The 17810-nt window shown below is 43.3% G+C and overlaps 4 protein-coding genes, 1 long non-coding RNA gene and 1 other non-coding gene across 7 annotated transcripts; 3 read left to right on the top strand and 3 right to left on the bottom strand.

Annotated features, from left to right (window-relative positions):
* The first annotated feature begins 65 nt into the window (after positions 1-65).
* Positions 66-6722, top strand: LOC145697199 (solute carrier organic anion transporter family member 4C1-like). 2 transcript variants are annotated; one of them, XM_081774374.1, is made up of 7 exons: positions 66-148; positions 194-983; positions 1037-1743; positions 5913-6088; positions 6132-6271; positions 6317-6334; positions 6466-6722. In XM_081774374.1, exons 1-7 carry the CDS (start codon positions 128-130, stop codon positions 6651-6653), a joined length of 2040 nt encoding a protein of 679 aa, XP_081630500.1. In that variant the 5' UTR covers positions 66-127; the 3' UTR covers positions 6654-6722. The 2 variants fall into 2 exon arrangements, with proteins under 2 accessions (XP_081630500.1, XP_081630493.1); XM_081774367.1 differs by having other exon boundaries at positions 6132-6334.
* Positions 6367-6439, top strand: TRNAR-UCG (transfer RNA arginine (anticodon UCG)). Its single transcript has one exon. It is a non-coding gene; the product is annotated as a tRNA-Arg (tRNA).
* Positions 6723-6837: 115 nt separating the features above from the next.
* Positions 6838-7213, top strand: LOC145707180 (uncharacterized). The gene is made up of 2 exons (XR_014134735.1): positions 6838-6972; positions 7016-7213. It is a non-coding gene; the product is annotated as an uncharacterized LOC145707180 (long non-coding RNA).
* Positions 7198-7947, bottom strand: LOC145707170 (uncharacterized). The gene is made up of 3 exons (XM_081784662.1): positions 7789-7947; positions 7506-7615; positions 7198-7465 (listed from the first exon to the last, which is right to left on the bottom strand). The coding sequence occupies exons 1-3, from the start codon at positions 7865-7867 to the stop codon at positions 7217-7219; spliced, it is 438 nt and encodes a 145-aa protein (XP_081640788.1). The 5' UTR covers positions 7868-7947; the 3' UTR covers positions 7198-7216.
* A 1341-nt stretch (positions 7948-9288) lies between these two features.
* Positions 9289-16787, bottom strand: LOC145707386 (integrin beta-1-B-like). The gene is made up of 11 exons (XM_081784909.1): positions 16622-16787; positions 12034-12639; positions 11272-11985; positions 10809-11128; positions 10560-10672; positions 10372-10516; positions 10179-10332; positions 9998-10137; positions 9721-9958; positions 9510-9676; positions 9289-9467 (listed from the first exon to the last, which is right to left on the bottom strand). Exons 1-11 carry the CDS (start codon positions 16761-16763, stop codon positions 9330-9332), a joined length of 2877 nt encoding a protein of 958 aa, XP_081641035.1. The 5' UTR covers positions 16764-16787; the 3' UTR covers positions 9289-9329.
* Positions 16788-17007: 220 nt separating this feature from the next.
* LOC145711431 (uncharacterized) lies at positions 17008-17666 on the bottom strand. The gene is made up of 4 exons (XM_081789124.1): positions 17483-17666; positions 17347-17441; positions 17226-17300; positions 17008-17184 (listed from the first exon to the last, which is right to left on the bottom strand). Exons 1-4 carry the CDS (start codon positions 17664-17666, stop codon positions 17008-17010), a joined length of 531 nt encoding a protein of 176 aa, XP_081645250.1.
* Between the last annotated feature and the right edge of the window lie 144 nt (positions 17667-17810).

The following is a 17810-nucleotide window of genomic DNA, read 5'->3' as shown; positions in this document are numbered from 1 at the left end:
ACAAACTATTTTCGCGGTACCATTATAAAGTGTATTTATCTCCAATATTTGTTTTTCACTCGCCCAGATTTTCAGCAGAAAATTTTCATGTAACTTTTTTTTAAAGATTAAGAAGAGAGCTTAAATTATGGAGAAAGAGGAGGAAAAGGTAAAAAAATCATAAATTGTAAAAAATAACTCATTCTTTGATAAGAAAAAAGACGATTTCGGTGAGCAAGATGAAGGTCCTTATTCTTGTTTACCAGAGAAAAACGCCCCTTGCTATGGAAAAATCGAATGTGTTAATAAAATCGGAGTCTTTACGTTTTTTCTCTGCTTGGCGGTCTTGCTGCAGTGCGGCGTCAATTTCGGGCTGATTCCGATTTGCGTTTCGACGCTTGAAAAACGATTCGGCTTCGAGTCGTGGATGACTGGATTCATGATCGTCTTCAGCGAAATTGCTTTCGTTGCCAGTGCTGTAACGATAACGAAGTCCTGGACGGCGACTGTTGGTGTCAAGAATTGTGTTTGTATGGTGATTCTTGGGTTTGGCTGTATTTTTTACTCGCTTCCTCATTTTTTGACGGACAACTACTCTTATCCTGGAATGAACAACAGTGCTTCCGACGGCGATGACTTCGAATTCTGCGTCGATGAACCTCTAGAATGCGTCGAAAATGAGCAGAATCTTCAATGGTGGCTGGCAATGTTTGTTCTTGGCCAAATTTTCATCGGGATCGGCAGTGTTCCTCTTCATACAGTCAGCATGGCGTTCATCGAGACAAGCTGTCCACCTGGAAAAGGGGCTATTTACTTTGCTCTGGTTCGAGCTTGCACGGCGCTTGGGCCGCTTGTTGGGTACTTGGGCGGAGCAATTAGCTTATCGACTTGGGTAGATTTCGACACGGTCGAAAAGCCGGATAATATCGAGCCGGGCGAGCCCCAGTGGGTAGGGGCGTGGTGGCCTGGAATTCTCGCCGCGGGCATTGGCTGCATCTTTGTTGGTGAGTACTTGAAGGTCATTCAGAAAATTTTGAAGGTCACGGGGAACTTTAAGGACCGTTCTTTTTCGGCTTTCCGAGGCAAATTCCTGGGACCGCGGAGATCAAGAAAAAACGAGTGGTCGAAATTGAAGATGGAGATTCGTCCGCTGGAGAAGCAAATTTGATGTCGGTGGTGAAGAATCCGATTTTTCTTCTCTGCTCGTTCGGGAGCGCTTTTGATGCTCCGGTGAAAACAGGGCTGATGAATTTTGGACCAAAGATCATCGAAGTGCGATTTCATGTGACCGCTGCTAATTCTGCTGTGGCAAGTGGGATCGTTTGCGTTCCAGGAGCTCTTCTCGGAAGCATTTTCGGTGGAGTCGTGATCAAATGCATGAAACTCAGCGGCCGAGGAATCATGATCTTTTCCACCATCGCCGCCACCCTCGCTGCCTTTTTCTATGCTTGGTCGGCGTTTCTATCCTGTGGCCAGCCGGAACTCGTTGGTGTTACTTCTCCTTATCCAAACAACGTTTTTGTCCAGCAAGAATCGGTCAGCCATTTTGGCCTCTTTGACCACCCATCAAACTACAGCGTGAAAAACGAGTGCAACGATGACTGCCATTGTATCGAACGCTACTACTTCCCGACTTGTATTGGGAAAGAAGATCCGGTCACGAAGCAATTTGTTGGGAAAACTTACTTTTCTCCATGTCATGCTGGATGTGCTGAAAGTCAAACAATGCCGCCAGATGAGGATAATCCTGATGGATATGAAATGGTACCGTTGCGATTTCACTCGCGGGGCGGTGCGCTAAAAATTCAGGCGCACTTTCACTTGAGCCTGCGGTGTGGTTATTACTCGGAATGACGTAACATCTCGAAGCAGGGGAAAAATTGACTTGAGGGTCGGCCTTGTGGGGGCGCTAAGGAGCAGCGCGCTCTAGGAATGCAAAAAATCTTCCTTTGCTAATTAGGAACTCTTCTTTGATAAATTTATCTTAGTAAAAAAGACATTTTCTTGTGCAGTTTTTTCTGCATATTTATGCTGGCTCTATTGATATACCTTTTTTCATCCTCTTATAAACAAAATAGTCGCCTTTGGCTAACGGCGATGCGAATTAATTTAGATTGATTGTCAATCAATGATTGACGATAAAACTGTTTTTATTGGCTTCTCCACAGTCAGTCCCGGCTTCATCAACTTCAATCCCGGCTTCAACAACTTCGATCATAGCTTTCAGACGTCAATCCTTGTGACTCAAACGTCAATTATTGCATCTCCAGCGTCGATCCCGGCTTCTTTATGCCGATCCAAGCGTCATTTACTTGAATCCTAGCTTCTAAGACCTCAGTCTCGGCTTCTCAGTTGCAAATCATGCTTCTCGAATGTCGATCATGACTTCCCAAGATTGGATAGCCGCTGGAAAAGCCCAGATAGAAATCGATTAACCCAGGATTAAGATAAGAGCTCGTAATTTTCAAAAATCTCAGCTCCCATCTCCCACCAGAGTTGCAAATTTGGCTTTATTTTTAATGAGCTGAGCTGAGCTGCCATGAGTGATAAATTCTCTGAGCTGAGCTGAGCACGCCAATTTTGGAGCTCACTGAGCTGAGCTGAGCTGGCCATTTTGAGAGGTTATTGAGCTGAGCTTAGCTGAGCGCACCCTAATTAGAGGTGAGCTGAGCTGAGTGAGCTGGGTTGAGCTGTATTTTACTGTTTTTAAGTAGTGAAAATATGTTATAATCCTTAAGCTGAGCTGAATGAAACTTGTCTAAGATAAGCTAAGCTAAGCAGAATAGATCATGTTCGTGAATAATTGAGCTAGCCTAAGCTTAGCTGAGTGATAATTGTCTGAGCAGAGCTGAGCAGATAAATTCATTTTCGAAAATCAGTTCACTCAGCTCACTCTTTTAAATTTTTTAATTTAAGGGGCTTGACGGCCCTTCGGGCCGTCTCAGCCCCGATTCTTGTTTTTTTAATTATAGGGGCTTGACGGCCCTTCGGGCCGTCTCAGCCCCGATTCTTGATTTTTTAATTTAAGGGGCTTGACGGCCCTTCGGGCCGTCTCAGCCCCGATTCTTGATTTTTTAATTTAAGGGGCTTGACGGCCCTTCGGGCCGTCTCAGCCCCGATTCTTGATTTTTTAATTTAAGGGGCTTGACGGCCCATCGGGCCGTCTCAGCCCCGATTCTTGATTTTTAATTTAAGGGGCTTGACGGCCCTTCGGGCCGTCTCAGCCCCGATTCTTGATTTTTAATTTAAGGGACTTGACGGCCCTTCGGGCCGTCTCAGCCCCGATTCTTGATTTTTTAATTTAAGGGGCTTGACGGCCCTTCGGGCCGTCTCAGCCCCGATTCTTGATTTTTTAATTTAAGGGGCTTGACGGCCCTTCGGGCCGTCTCAGCCCCGATTCTTGATTTTTTAATTTAAGGGGCTTGACGGCCCTTCGGGCCGTCTCAGCCCCGATTCTTGATTTTTATATTTAAGGGGCTTGACGGCCCTTCGGGCCGTCTCAGCCCCGATTCTTGATTTTTTAATTTAAGGGACTTGACGGCCCTTCGGGCCGTCTCAGCCCCGATTCTTGATTTTTTAATTTAAGGGACTTGACGGCCCTTCGGGCCGTCTCAGCCCCGATTCTTGATTTTTTAATTTAAGGGGCTTGACGGCCCTTCGGGCCGTCTCAGCCCCGATTCTTGATTTTTTAATTTAAGGGGCTTGACGGCCCTTCGGGCCGTCTCAGCCCCGATTCTTGATTTTTTAATTTAAGGGACTTGACGGCCCTTCGGGCCGTCTCAGCCCCGATTCTTGATTTTAATTTAAGGGGCTTGACGGCCCTTCGGGCCGTCTCAGCCCCGATTCTTGATTTTTAATTTAAGGGGCTTGACGGCCCTTCGGGCCGTCTCAGCCCCGATTCTTGATTTTTAATTTAAGGGGCTTGACGGCCCTTCGGGCCGTCTCAGCCCCGATTCTTGATTTTTTAATTTAAGGGACTTGACGGCCCTTCGGGCCGTCTCAGCCCCGATTCTTGATTTTAATTTAAGGGGCTTGACGGCCCTTCGGGCCGTCTCAGCCCCGATTCTTGATTTTTAATTTAAGGGGCTTGACGGCCCTTCGGGCCGTCTCAGCCCCGATTCTTGATTTTTAATTTAAGGGGCTTGACGGCCCTTCGGGCCGTCTCAGCCCCGATTCTTGATTTTTTAATTTAAGGGACTTGACGGCCCTTCGGGCCGTCTCAGCCCCGATTCTTGATTTTTAATTTAAGGGGCTTGACGGCCCTTCGGGCCGTCTCAGCCCCGATTCTTGATTTTTAATTTAAGGGCTTGACGGCCCTTCGGGCCGTCTCAGCCCCGATTCTTGATTTTAATTTAAGGGGCTTGACGGCCCTTCGGGCCGTCTCAGCCCCGATTCTTGATTTTTAATTTAAGGGGCTTGACGGCCCTTCGGGCCGTCTCAGCCCCGATTCTTGATTTTTAATTTAAGGGCTTGACGGCCCTTCGGGCCGTCTCAGCCCCGATTCTTGATTTTTAATTTAAGGGGCTTGACGGCCCTTCGGGCCGTCTCAGCCCCGATTCTTGATTTTTAATTTAAGGGGCTTGACGGCCCTTCGGGCCGTCTCAGCCCCGATTCTTGATTTTAATTTAAGGGGCTTGACGGCCCTTCGGGCCGTCTCAGCCCCGATTCTTGATTTTTAATTTAAGGGGCTTGACGGCCCTTCGGGCCGTCTCAGCCCCGATTCTTGATTTTTAATTTAAGGGGCTTGACGGCCCTTCGGGCCGTCTCAGCCCCGATTCTTGATTTTAATTTAAGGGGCTTGACGGCCCTTCGGGCCGTCTCAGCCCCGATTCTTGATTTTTAATTTAAGGGGCTTGACGGCCCTTCGGGCCGTCTCAGCCCCGATTCTTGATTTTTTAATTTAAGGGGCTTGACGGCCCTTCGGGCCGTCTCAGCCCCGATTCTTGATTTTTTAATTTAAGGGGCTTGACGGCCCTTCGGGCCGTCTCAGCCCCGATTCTTGATTTTTTAATTTAAGGGGCTTGACGGCCCTTCCGGTTCTTCATTAACGCGATTTTGACTGCTTTTTTCTCGCCAAATTTTTTTTGCTTCTCGCCGCTGGAATTTTCAACCCTTTTCTTTTTTCTGCTCCCGCATTTCCCAAAATCCCGCATTTCTCAAATCCTGGATTTCTCAAAATCCTGAGTTTCTTAAATAGCCAATTCAGGAGTCTGCCGATTCTGGATTTTCGAATGTCGATCCCGGGTTCTTTGTCAAAGAATCTTTGGCGTCAATCCCGACTTTTTCAGTGTTAATCCCAGCTTCATCAGTTTCAATCACGGCGTCAATTTAATCTTGGAGAAGCCATGATCATTATTCAAGAGGAAATAATAGACAACTGAAAAGCCGGGACTGGGATCTGAGAAGCTAGGATTGAAGAAAGTGACGCCCCGATCGGATCTTAAGAAGCCGGGATTGACGCTGGAGCGACCAGGATTGACGTCTGTTAAGCTAGGATCGAAGTTGTTGAAGCAAAGATTGAAGTGGGTGAAGCCGGGATTGAGTGTGGAAAAGCCAATAAAATTTAATCGATCAATTTATTTAAACTATATTATATGTAACTATATTATTATTATGTATAAAAAACAACCGCCCTTTTAAGCAAAAATAAGTTTTTAATTCATCAACACTGTCAAAAAAACCGTTTATTTTAATAAACTTTGATTCTTGATTTTATTTCCGAGTGAGGGCGCTTATTTCACTCCGCGCTCTGATTGGTGCGCGCTCGGCAAAGCTCTGAGCTGCGGGGAGTGTGGTAGGTGTTGTACGTCTCAGAAAATACACGCCTCGCGCTAAATCTCGGTCTGAGAGGGCTTCAGACCCAGATTTTTCACCGCCTAAAAAGTGAGAGCGCAACGGTAGGCCTTTTTCTTGTAGTTCATCGTCAGTTTTAGTATTTCAACTGCGCCTGTGCTGGTCCGGAAGAGTATGGATACATGAAAGCTTGTGATAAAGAACAAGAAGAAGAAGATGAATGTAGCGCTCAATATCTTCAAATGCTCATCATCAGTTTTTTCACCATCTTTTTCGAGTTTCTCACTGATGTCACGGCGCCCATCGCTATTCTGAGGTTCTTTTTTTTTCGCGAAATTCATGTGTCATTCCGATTCTAGAGCTGTTGGCACTGAAAACAAAGGACTTGCCCTGGGTCTAATGTGGGTAATCATCAAAGCGTTCGGAAACTGCTGGGCCCCAATAGTCGCTGGAAAATTCATGGACAAAAGTTGCGTGATCTGGTCGACTACGGAATGCGGTAAAGGAGGATCTTGCCATGTCTACAATGATGACACTTTTCTAGCGGGAATGCTTTCCTTACGTGAGTTCTTTTATTAGCAGAGATCAAACAGCGGCCGCGTGGCCTAATGGATATGGCGTCTGACTTCGAATCAGGAAGTTGTGGGTTCGAGTCCCATCGTGGTCAAAACATTTTTCTTAACTTGTTTTTAGCTTTGACGTTCAAAATCATCAACATTTTTCTCTACGCCCTCGCTGCCTATAAATTCCAGGAGCTTCAAAAACCAGAAGATGGAAAATTCGACAAAATAGAGAAGGAAGAATCGGCACTTGAAAACCCTTCTTTTGAAGAAGAAAAGAAAAAAGAAGAACCAAAAGAGGAAGAAATGGCTAATTTTTGAAACCTGACTTTGACCGGATTCGATGAATTCTGACTCTCTACCGTCAAAATTTTTTATCAAATAAAAAACGAAAACTCACTTTAGTAAAGAAAAATTGATTTTATGAAGTGATTGCAAAGCAAAATCGAAAAATAAATAGACAGACCGGAAGCTAATCAAAATAATTTTCCAAATGCAAAATTATCTTTAGAGAATCAATCATTAAAATTATATAATTTGACATAATGAATGAAGAAGAAGTTATCCAAAACGACCAAGAGACCGCTCAGCAGACGGAAGAACCAAGGTTGAAGAGGAAGAGATCCTCCCGAAAGAAAAGGTAGCAAGAGAAACTAAATTTTGAAGGCGAAAAATAGTTCTAGGCGGAGCATAAAAAAGAATCAAGAAGTGAAGACAGAAGAACCGGACAAGCAAGACACTCCTGTGGTCGAAAAAGTCGACTCGAAGAAAATCGAGGATGCGATTTTCGATCTCGACAATCAAGACGTCGACCGAATAGTCGGACCCTGTCCTAACTGTATTATTATTTAGGCAAAATATACCCTTTTTTAGAGTTTTTATTTTTAGACTTTGAGATAAGAAAGCCAGAGTTTCAGGGAAATAACATCGTTTTTAGCAGTTTCGGGGAGAATAAGAAGCCCCTTGCAAGTTTGCGGCCGATTGAAGGTGACTGTATTCGTCGAGTGAGCATTCGTATTTCCTCGGAAGGATTTCGAGTCGTTGATAAATTCGACATCGCCATTTTCTCGGACGACTTGGACGGAGAAAGACTGCACCCAGCATTTTGCGCCTTCGAGACCCGAGGCTTGAAGCTTCAGAAAGATGATTTTTGATTCAGTTTAGCTACAGTACCTTTAGTCCAGTAAGAGTCAAGCAAGTGTCAAAATCCACTCGCATCCATTCCGCACCGACGACTCTCGTATGCCAATAAGGAGCTTCCGGACTGATAGCATAATCGTAGCCTGAAATAAAGATTTTGAGAAACCATAATCGTGATTTTTGCTTCGAAAAATAGGGTTTTATTTTTTTTATTTTCGTCGATGAATATACCAATGTCAATGCCACTCTGACTCTAACTATAACTCTGACTAATGCAAATCAAAATCTAGAATTTTAAAAACAATCAATATCGAACCTGGTAAAGTTGAGCTGTAGCTTATCTTCCTGACCAAATCTGGGCTTCGATTGACTTCAACTGTTTCTACTCTGACCATTTTTTCTCCCTTCTTTGAAACTTTTCCCTGAATCAGAAAAAAAAGGTTGAATGTGAAAGTAATGAAGTGGATTTATCTCGGAGGAAGAAAATTTTTATAGCCGTCAAGTGACCCTGTCAGTCAATAAACAGCGACCCTGCGTGGGACTCACTTGGCTGCTACAACGACATTAGACTGTGTCCTCCAGAATGACTAAAACTCGTCAGAATTGGATAATTTATGGGATCAAAGGGATAATACGAGATAGATGTGAAAAAAAAATCTCAAACTCGGACGTGGCTATTCGTAATTGCCCAATTACAAGGCGAGATAAATCACTGTGCCTTCAGAATATCTTCAGTCTTCCTTTTTTTCTTAAGATTTTGACTCGAAATGCTCCTTTATTCAATTTTCTTTAGTCTGATCAACTGTGGAATAATTTTTGATCAAAAAGAGAACCCGTTCTTCGCAAATCCGCTGTCGATTCCGGCGAAAAATTGCAAAAGCGCGAAAAAATGGCGAAAAGAAATCAAGTGCCAAAAATTGAATGACAAGAAATACAACGCGCGGCAGTGCTTTGATGGCACTTGCTACTGCATTGACAAAATAACTGGAGACGAGCTCCTCCCGATCAGGTTTTTTCAAGCTTGAACTAGAACTTATTCATTTTTAGGCGGGTAACAGATGAAAGAGGACGATATCTAGAATGCAACACGAATCTTCCTTGTTTAAGGGGGTAGAACTAGATTTTTCGAAAAATCGTGATTTTCGGGAGGCACCCTTTAATAAGAAAAACCTGTTTTTACTTATGATTACGCAATTTCCTCAAAAATGTTGCTAGATAAATGGTTTAACTATCTTAAAATGAGAGTTAAAAATTTTGGCTAGTCACGTGATTCAGGAAATTTGAGGACGCGAATACGCTAAAATTGCAAGTTTCGAAGAGGGGGGTTGAAGTTTCGCTCTCTCACGCCAAAATGTGTTGACGAAAAAAAAATTTAAGAAAAATGTTGTTAGATCTAAGTTTGTTCTATCTTCAGCCGAAGAGAGAATATGAAAATCTAAGCTCTCCTGGCTTTGAGCGCCGGTCTAGAATCGGCTATTTTCGAAAAACCTAGTTCTACCCCCTTAAGAGCGTGGTATTCTAGCGATGGGTTTCTATAAAGTTTCTTTTTGTAACATATCGGATGATCAACGAAACCCGCGGAAAGCTCGGGAGACTCCATGATCAGCGATTGCCAAGGAGACGGATCTTACAGTGACAGTATTGTCGATCTCAGAACAGGGCTGATTTTCGAGTATGATGAATACGGGTTCGAAGAAGTGACCGAATTTCCGCCACAATTAACAACAACTGAAGCTATCAAAGCTGCAAGTGAAACTGAAAGCGGCTCAGATTTCGATTGGAACATTTTTTGGAACTGGAGAAAGTGACTCTTTGATCAGAAAATCTGTGAACTTCATTTTATTTACAAATAAAGAATTATTTCTGGCGATTTCGACCCCAGTATTCTCCAGCCGCACCAGCTTGAACAGTTTCATCCAGTTGAGTTTCGTTGTTGTTGTTTGCTCCTGTCTCTGGGAGAACATGAGATCCAGTCGTTTTATCCAGCAAATTGTCCTGAAAAAATATTTGAGAGGAGAATATCATGAGAGGACTAACAGTTTCAAGAGAGTTTTGGTCACCAGTCGCATTGTGAGTTGATGTTGGATTTGTGTAGAGGGCGTTTTGCGTCATATTGTGCATTGATTTTTCGACGTTTGACTCATGTTGTATCCATTCTTTCTTGGACTGATAGTTCAAATACCACTTTGCCAAGATCGCAATGACTAGAAAATTGACTTATAAAAGAGAGAGAGAGGTTCAAACATACTGGCAATAAGAAGGATCAACAAAGCAGCAGTACTGCAGCCTGCAATCGTCATCCACTTTTTGGGGTCCATGCTGCATTTTGTCAAGTTTTCCTCGAAAGACTTCTTGTCGTTTGAGAAAAGATGCACTTTGAGAGAAAGAGTGTTGTCTTCTCGGATGTCAATGCCGAAATTCGCTGAACAGGTGATTTCGCTTCCCCATTCGGCGATTTTCGTGATTGGAATAGTGCATCCTGGAGCCTTCAAGAAAATGAGTACTGGAAGATATGAGTCGATTACCTTTTCATAAGTCTGAGGTTGAATATTCTGAATGTCGATTTTTCCATAGTTCTGGACGGTATTTCCCTCGAAGTTGATATTTTTGTAGCTCGGGTTCTTTTCCAAGTGACATTCATTTGCTGATTCTTCCCAACAACCCTCTTAAAATCCCTGATGATGAGATAACGAGAGAAAAACATACCGGCATCTGATTTTGATTCGCAAAAATCGAGTCGGCACGTGATGTATTTTTTCAAATAATCCTGACATTCATCTTTGAAAGGGATGCATTTCTTGTCATCCATCCATTTTCCGAGGACGTTGTTGTTCGAATCAGCAATTTTGTTGCATCGGCACTAAGTCATGTTGATTTTCAAACCTATTCTTTAACTCACAGTGTTGCAATCGCAAGATCCCTGAAACTCCCCTCCGCAGCTCTGACCATCAACTGACAGACAACTTTCCGGATTTGGAGGACACCGACAAGCACCAACAGAGTCTTTTAGCCAGCCATCTTCGCAAACACATTCCATTTTGCAGCTTAATTTGAAGCATTTTCTTTAGAAATTCCGGTTCTCTGTACCTTTCAATTGTACTATCAGCTGTTTCCCGGCACTCCCCATGGACACAGTCTCCAGCATTGCAGAATGATTGAAGGTTGCATTGGCAATAATCTCCAGTAAATTTATCGGGACACTAGAAAAAGTTTTACGTTTGTAAAAAACAATAAAAATAGTTTTTCCGGCTAAAGTTTATAGTTCTTGCAAAACTGTGTGAAATTGATTTTTAAAGAGCACTTGCAAATGATCTTGGTGTGAAAGGATGATCTTACGTGGCAAACTCCACAGACACAATGTCCAACATTCTGACACGGCGGTTTATCCCCATCAACTCTACACTCATCATCTGTGTACCCTTCGCCACAGTTGCAGATCCCGCATTCCAGGTCCTTCGACTCGCACTGATCCGAGTTCACGTCGTTATTTTCGCAGTTGCAGTGTTCGATCAAGCTCATGTCCACTTGGAGGCGCTCTTCAACGACACCGATTCTGATTTCAGGGGCATTGACTGCGTAACCAGTTGCAAGGCCGGGGACATGCTCGACGAGGGTGGTGTAGCGGACGGAGTGGCCAGGGAGAACATGCTCGCATTCTAGAAAAATAATTTGATAAAATAATACTCTTACACTTACGACAATTGGATTTAAGATTATGCCAATCAAAATATCTCGAACTCATCCATATTCAAAAATTCATCAATTTTCATAAAAAAATGTGATTTATGGTTTTTCCTACCTGTTGTGCATTCATCGTCTCTTCTCACAGGTCGTCCATTTTTATCAAAATGTTCGGTCTTCGTGATTCTCCAATTGAACGGATAACCCGGGGTCGGCAATTCACTCAAGTCGACATACGCCCTCTCTGAAAGTTCCTTGTATGCTTTATAAATCTGATCCGCGAGTTCATCCACATTCTGTCTGCTAGACATCTTCTCCACCAAAGAGTTTCCGATGAGACTCGCCAAGTCATTGTACGAAGATTCCACGTGGGAAATATCGGAATCATCTTCTTCATCGACAGAAATGGTCAAGGCCAACATGATGTTTCGATCATTGAGGATTTTCGCGGCTTGGCCGACGGATGGGTAGTCGTATTTGTCTCCATCCCGGACTACGTTGCTTTCAAGCTGGCACTTTTCTTCGTATCTATCAAGCAGTCCGCTCAGGATTCCTTCCCCAGCAGTGTGGAATCCTGCATCGGAAATGTAGACAATCATCTTTTGCGCAGTGTTTCTCCACCCGACTTGGTCGCAAACAGCTGCTTGAATCAGCGCGTCGAGTCCGGCTTCTTCAAAGTCAATATTTGAACTGACCTTGACGTTTCGCTTGATATCCTTGCTGAATTCTGCACCGTCTCGTTGAGCAAGAGGAAGGTTGTTTTCGAACACGAAGTTTGTTGCACACTTTCCTCCAGAAGGAGAATCCAATGGGTCCAGAGCGCAGGGGTTTTCTTAAAAAAACGAGTTTCAATTTCAAGGGAAAACTGTAGTTTATTTACCTAAGATAACATCGTTTTCACTCGAAGCCGGCATCAGTCGTTTATCAACAAAACTGCCAAAGCCAACGTGGAAGTAGTCCCTCTTTCCTTCCGGGTAAATATTTTCGAACTTTTCGAAGAGTTTCTCAGAATATGCGATCAAGTTCTTGACATCGGGCTCCATCGAGTAGGATAAATCGAAGAGAAAGTAAAGATCGAGAGGTTGATATTCTGGCATCTCAAAAGTCCACTCAAATTCGAATTCGTCAAAAGGGCGGATTTGGAGATTCATGGCAGAAGGACTGAATGGGTTTTGAGCCGAATCTCGATCACTGACGATCGGTTTTCTCAGCACTGTAGCTCCTGCGGCTCCTGTTGCCCCGGCCGCGGCTTTTCCAGCTAAAGAACCAGCTTTGGCAGCGTTCGATTTGCCTTTGTTCTTCTTTTTCTTCGGCGATTTTTTCTTGTGCTTCTTGTGCTTTCCATGCTTGTCGGATTCGGAATCTGCTGATCGGCGATTTCGAGATGATTCGATTCGACTTTGAGGGTTGATGAGGGAGGAGCAGTTGAGGTAGTTTGAGATGAAGGAAGCATCAAAGCAGCGATCGGTAGTTGGGATCGAAAGATCTAAGGAAAATATTGATGAGTGAAGCAAATTTTTTTTGAATATTTATCATTTGACTCGTATAAATGACCATAATTTTTCATGGAAATTGTAGCAAAGGTAATTTTTTTTTCATACAAAATTCGAATTTTTAAAGAAAATTTCTTCATCTAACGTCTTGATTCAAGCCTCGATTTCCCAAAAATAATTTGTTAGCTCCTTTTACTCAAATAATTCTTTGCCGTGTAATGCTCTAGATTAGGGTCGGACACAGAAAAAAAAAGTTCTCAAATCCTTTTTTTCTCATCAGTACCGAATTCAGCATGGTCAAAAACCCCCACCCACAAAAATTTAGCACCATTGGTGGTGAACGTGGGATTAGAGAGGCTAAAAAGCCCTAAAAATGGCTATTTTTTGGTTAAAAAGCTTTAAAAAATCGAATTCAATATATAATGAATGCTGATGAACTATTTTCTCTTTGTTATTTGCAGTAAAGGGTTCAAAATATATGCGAGACAAATTTCAGAGGTAGAAATGAAAAATAAGGACAGTTGCGACGCCTTTTACTTTTCAAGTGACATATTTTTTCTTTAAATAGCTACATTAAAACAGCCTTATCTCAAAAAATCTAAAAGCCGCAATCTCAATAATGTGTGTTTATATGTAACAGACACTTGGCTTTTATCCTCACTAAAAATTTTATGCATAGCTATTGGGAATATTTTTTAAAAAATTTTTTTCTAATGTCCGAACAGGACTAATATGGAAAATTTCACGTTTTTAAAAGGAATCTCCAAGAATTTTTTCTGGTTTATAGGTGCTAGAAACATGGTCAATGGCTTTTATTGGAGCTTTGAAAGCGTTTTCTTCTCATAACTGGAAAAATAAATAATCTGGGTATCCTCTGAGATTTTCTAGCGCCTCAAAGTGGACTGAAACTACAAGATACGAGAATTCAAGAATTTGAACTTTTGTCCTAGGCGTGCTATGATTACGATCAATAGCTTTTCTTGAAGCGAAGTAATCGCTGAATTCATCGAGGTGATATTTTTGGAACCAGCTGGTCATTCTGGTGGTTCGTCGCGGTCCAAACCTTTGGATGGATTGAGATCCGGCAATATGTATATCAAAATGCATATTTTTTTATAAGAAATAGTTCCAACAGATTTTCAAAAAAACCACTCCGTTGACCGTTCGGTTCACAGCGGTTCCAAACGATTCACGCTCCGAGTATTCACAAAATATTGAAATATGTATATCAAAATGCTTCTCTACTAAAAAGGAGTCTTTCAAACTGATTTTCGAACAGAACCACTTGGCCAACCGCCCGGTTCACAGTGGTTCAAAGCGGTTCACGGGCTGAATACTCACAAAATATTGAAATATGGATATCAAAATGCCTCTCTACTCATGAGGCCTCTTTAAAACTCATTTTCGAACCGAACCACTTGGCTTACCGCCCGGTTCACAGCGGTTCAGAGCGGTTCACGATCTAGATATTCACAGAATATTGAAAAATGTATATGATAATGCTTTTCTACTCAATAGGAGTCTTTTTAAATGATAAACAAACAAAACCACTTGGCTAAATGCCCGGTTCACAGCGGTTCAGAGTGGTTTACGCTCTTAGTATCAACAAAATGCTGAAATATAAGCCTAACCCGTAGGGAAGAAAAGTCTCGTTTATTTAATTGAGTCTGCGACGGGGCGAAGCCGACTCGAAGGGGAGGCCAGTCTCGTTTATTCAATTGAGTATGTGACGGGGCGAAGCCGACCCGAAGGGGAGGCCAGTCTCGTTTATTCAATTCAGTTTGCGACGGGGCAAAGCCGACCCAAAGGGGAGGCCAGTCTCGTTTATTAAATTGAGTTTGCGACGGGGCCAAGCCGACCCGAAGTAGAGGCCGGTTCCGTTTATTCAATTCAGTCTGGGACGGGGCCAAGCCGACCCGAAGGGGAGGCCAGTTCCGTTTATTCAATTCAGTCTGGGACGAGGCCAGGTCGATCCGAATGGCCAGTCCAGTTTATTCAATTAAGTCTGCGAATAAACGAGACTGGCCTGCCCTTCGGATTGGCTTCGCCACGTCGCAAACTGAATGGAATAAACGAGACTGACCTCCCCTTCGGGTCGGCTTCGCCCCGTCGCAAACTGAATTAAATGAACGAGACTGGTCTCCTTCTGGTCGGCTTCGCCTCGTCGCAAACTGAATTGAATGAACGAGACTGGCCTCCCCTTCAGGTCGGCTTCGCCCCGTCACAGACTCAATTGAATTAACGAGACTGGCCTCCCCTTCGGGTCGGCTTCGCCCCGTCGCAAACTGAATTGAATGAACGAGACTGGCCTCCCCTTCTGGTCGGTTTCGCCCCGTCACTGACTCAATTGAATAAACAAGACTGGCCTCCCCTTCGGGTCAGCTTCGCCTCGTCACTGACTCAATTGAATAAACGAGACTGGCCTCCCCTTCGGGTCGACTTTGCCCCGTCGCAAACTGAATGGAATAAACGAGACTGACCTCCCCTTCGGGTCGGCTTCGCCCCGTCGCAAACTGAATTAAATGAACGAGACTGGTCTCCCCTTCTGGTCGGCTTCGCCTCGTCGCAAACTGAATTGAATGAACGAGACTGGCCTCCCCTTCAGGTCGGCTTCGCCCCGTCACAGACTCAATTGAATTAACGAGACTGGCCTCCCCTTCGGGTCGGCTTCGCCCCGTCGCAAACTGAATTGAATGAACGAGACTGGCCTCCCCTTCTGGTCGGTTTCGCCCCGTCACTGACTCAATTGAATAAACAAGACTGGCCTCCCCTTCGGGTCAGCTTCGCCCCGTCACAGAATCAATTGAATAAACGAGACTGGCCTCCCCTTTGGGTCGGCTTCGCCCCGTCACAGATTCAATTGAATAAACGAGACTGGCTTCCCCTTCGGGTCGGCTTCGCCCCGTCACCGACTCAATTGAATAAACAAGACTGGCCTCACCTTCGGATCGGCTTCGCCCCGTCGCAGACTCAATTTTATGAATGTAAATAGAAGATGAACTGTCTTGAACCACGACGAACCAGTCATTTAGCCAAGTAGTTTGGTTCGAATATCTGTTAAAAAGACTTAGAGATTCATTTTGATATTTATATTTCAGCATTTTGTGAATACTAAGAGCGTGAACCACTCTGAACCGCTCTGAACCGGGCGGTTAGCCAAGTGCTTTGGTTCGTAAATCAGTTTAAAAGACTCCTCTTGAGTAGAAAAGCATTTTAATATACATCTTTCAATATTCTGTGAATATTCGGACCGTGAACCGCTCTGAACCGCTGTGAACCGGGCGGTTAGCCAAGTGGTTCTGTTCGAAAGTAAGTTTTAAAGAGTCCTCTTGAGTAGATAGGCATTTTGATATACATGTTTTAATATTTTGTGAGTATTCAGACCGTGAACCGCTTTGAACCACTGTAAACCGGGCGGTTTGCCAAGTGGTTCTGTTCGAAAATCAATTTGAAAAACTCCTTTTTACTAGAGAAGCATTTTGATATACATATTTCGATATTTTTTGAATACTCGGAGCGTGAACCGTTTTGAACCGCTGTGAACCGGTCGGTCAACGAAGTGGTTTTGTTTGAAATTCTGTTGGAACTTTTTCTTATCAAAAAATATGCATTTTGATATACATATTGCCGGATCTCAATCCATCCAAAGGTTTGAACCGCGACGAACCACCAGAATGACCAGCTGGTTCCAAAAATATCACGTCGATGAATTCAGTGATTACTGAGCTTCAAAAAAAGCTATCGATCGTAATCATAGCACGCCTAGAACAAAAGTTGAAATTCTTGAATCCCGTATAATTATCACGTTTTTTTTGAATCTTTAAAAATTATTTAAAAAATATTCCCAACTCTCACGGCATCGAGACATATATCATTCGAATCGCCAGCTTCTGCTCTTTCGATACATATATATTTCCCTTTTGCGGCTTTCAAAAAATTTTTTTGTGTCCGACCCTACTCTAGATTCTCTCTTACCTTCGCACCAGGCGCATTTCGGCGAGGCCTGAATACACTCGCCACAATTTTCCTTCGCCCTGCACTGAAAAAACTCCTCTTCCTGTTTTCTCTTTTTCGTCTCGCAGACGGCAGCGAAAAGCAAAATCAGAAGGTGTCTCATTTTTCCATACTCTGTAACACAAGCGCTGAATGAAAGGAAATTTGAAAGAAATTCAAATTCCGGGTGATTCGGAAAATTATTTGATTAGTGACTAAACACGCGCTTGCAAATTAAATATTGAACAATTTCTTTAAATGTAGGGCACCTGCTTCAAAGAACACGCCCGGAAAATGACCTTTCAAATGCAGAATCGGATGAAAAATTGAAAATCTTCAACCTTTTTTGGTGATTTTTATTCTAATTTTCACTTCTTGACAGGGTTGAAAGAATTCTGAGCAGAATTGAAAAGACCAGAAATGCAGGTAAATCCGTCTTTGAAAACAACGAGGAGAATTTGAGCCAAGTTCCGGAACACTTCCATCGCCGCGGCACCGAAATCAGGAGCAGATTTCGAGGCGAGGAGCTTGGTGAAGTTTCCATTCTAGAGATACTGTTGTGATTTAAGAAAGACGTGAGTTTAACCATGGTTGAGAAAAGCTCAGGGTTTCCAGAGTAGCAGTAGTAGGACATGGCGACGGCAAGGAAGATTCCAAAAGTCTGAAAATGATAGATGAAGAAGTTTTTTTCAAGATTTGATTTCTACCTCAATATTGACAGATCCACAAAAAGCTCTAGAAACCCGTCGAATGCCAATCAGCGCCAGCCAAACTCCGCCAACCATCAAGGCGAAAAGCATCACTAGAATTTCAATAAAGTAAAATCTTTTATTATGAACCTACAGTCATTTTGAGGTCCTTCTTTCTCCATCTCATTTTCGTTCTCGTACTCTTGCTCGAGTTCTGGCTCAGGTTCGGGAGCTGCTTTCTTCGCCTTCTTGTACTTCTTGCCAGCTTCGACGGTGATGTTGGCAACTTGGCCGATGAAAGCGAGGAAAAAAGCGATGAATTTTAAAAGATTTCCCATAATTGTTTTTTGGATTTTTCAACTTTTTTCTCCGTTTATAAACCTGAATCTCCCGCTAAGATAAACTGCAGCGCGTGTTTTTTCAAATTCGCGTGAGGGCTATCGAAGGGCTTAAGCGGAGAGAAAGAAATTTGAATACACAAG

Source organism: Oikopleura dioica, chromosome 1 (assembly GCF_907165135.1).
Source record: "Oikopleura dioica chromosome 1, OKI2018_I68_1.0, whole genome shotgun sequence".
In the NCBI taxonomy this organism is placed as follows: Eukaryota; Metazoa; Chordata; class Appendicularia; order Copelata; family Oikopleuridae; genus Oikopleura; species Oikopleura dioica.
This window is presented reverse-complemented; position numbering and strand designations above follow the sequence as displayed.

Excerpts from the sequence above, each read along its gene's own strand:
- LOC145697199 (XM_081774367.1), top strand. The coding sequence starts at position 128 with ATGGAGAAAGAGGAGGAAAAG. Across the intron at positions 149-193 it reads TGGAGAAAGAGGAGGAAAAG|AAAAAAGACGATTTCGGTGA; the intron begins GTAAAAAAATCA and ends TTCTTTGATAAG. Across the intron at positions 1,744-5,912 it reads ATCCTGATGGATATGAAATG|TATTTCAACTGCGCCTGTGC; the intron begins GTACCGTTGCGA and ends CGTCAGTTTTAG.
- LOC145707170 (XM_081784662.1), bottom strand. The coding sequence starts at position 7,867 with ATGGTCAGAGTAGAAACAGTTGAAGTCAATCGAAGCCCAGATTTGGTC. Across the intron at positions 7,616-7,788 it reads CTACAGCTCAACTTTACCAG|GCTACGATTATGCTATCAGT; the intron begins GTTCGATATTGA and ends TCTTTATTTCAG. Across the intron at positions 7,466-7,505 it reads TGACTCTTACTGGACTAAAG|CTTCAAGCCTCGGGTCTCGA; the intron begins GTACTGTAGCTA and ends ATCTTTCTGAAG.
- LOC145707386 (XM_081784909.1), bottom strand. The coding sequence starts at position 16,763 with ATGAGACACCTTCTGATTTTGCTTTTCGCTGCCGTCTGCGAGACGAAA. Across the intron at positions 10,517-10,559 it reads GCTGATAGTACAATTGAAAG|CTGCAAAATGGAATGTGTTT; the intron begins GTACAGAGAACC and ends CTTCAAATTAAG. Across the intron at positions 10,333-10,371 it reads GATCTTGCGATTGCAACACT|TGCCGATGCAACAAAATTGC; the intron begins GTGAGTTAAAGA and ends AACATGACTTAG.
- LOC145711431 (XM_081789124.1), bottom strand. The coding sequence starts at position 17,666 with ATGGGAAATCTTTTAAAATTCATCGCTTTTTTCCTCGCTTTCATCGGC. Across the intron at positions 17,442-17,482 it reads AGAAGGACCTCAAAATGACT|TGATGCTTTTCGCCTTGATG; the intron begins GTAGGTTCATAA and ends TTGAAATTCTAG. Across the intron at positions 17,301-17,346 it reads GTGGATCTGTCAATATTGAG|ACTTTTGGAATCTTCCTTGC; the intron begins GTAGAAATCAAA and ends TATCATTTTCAG.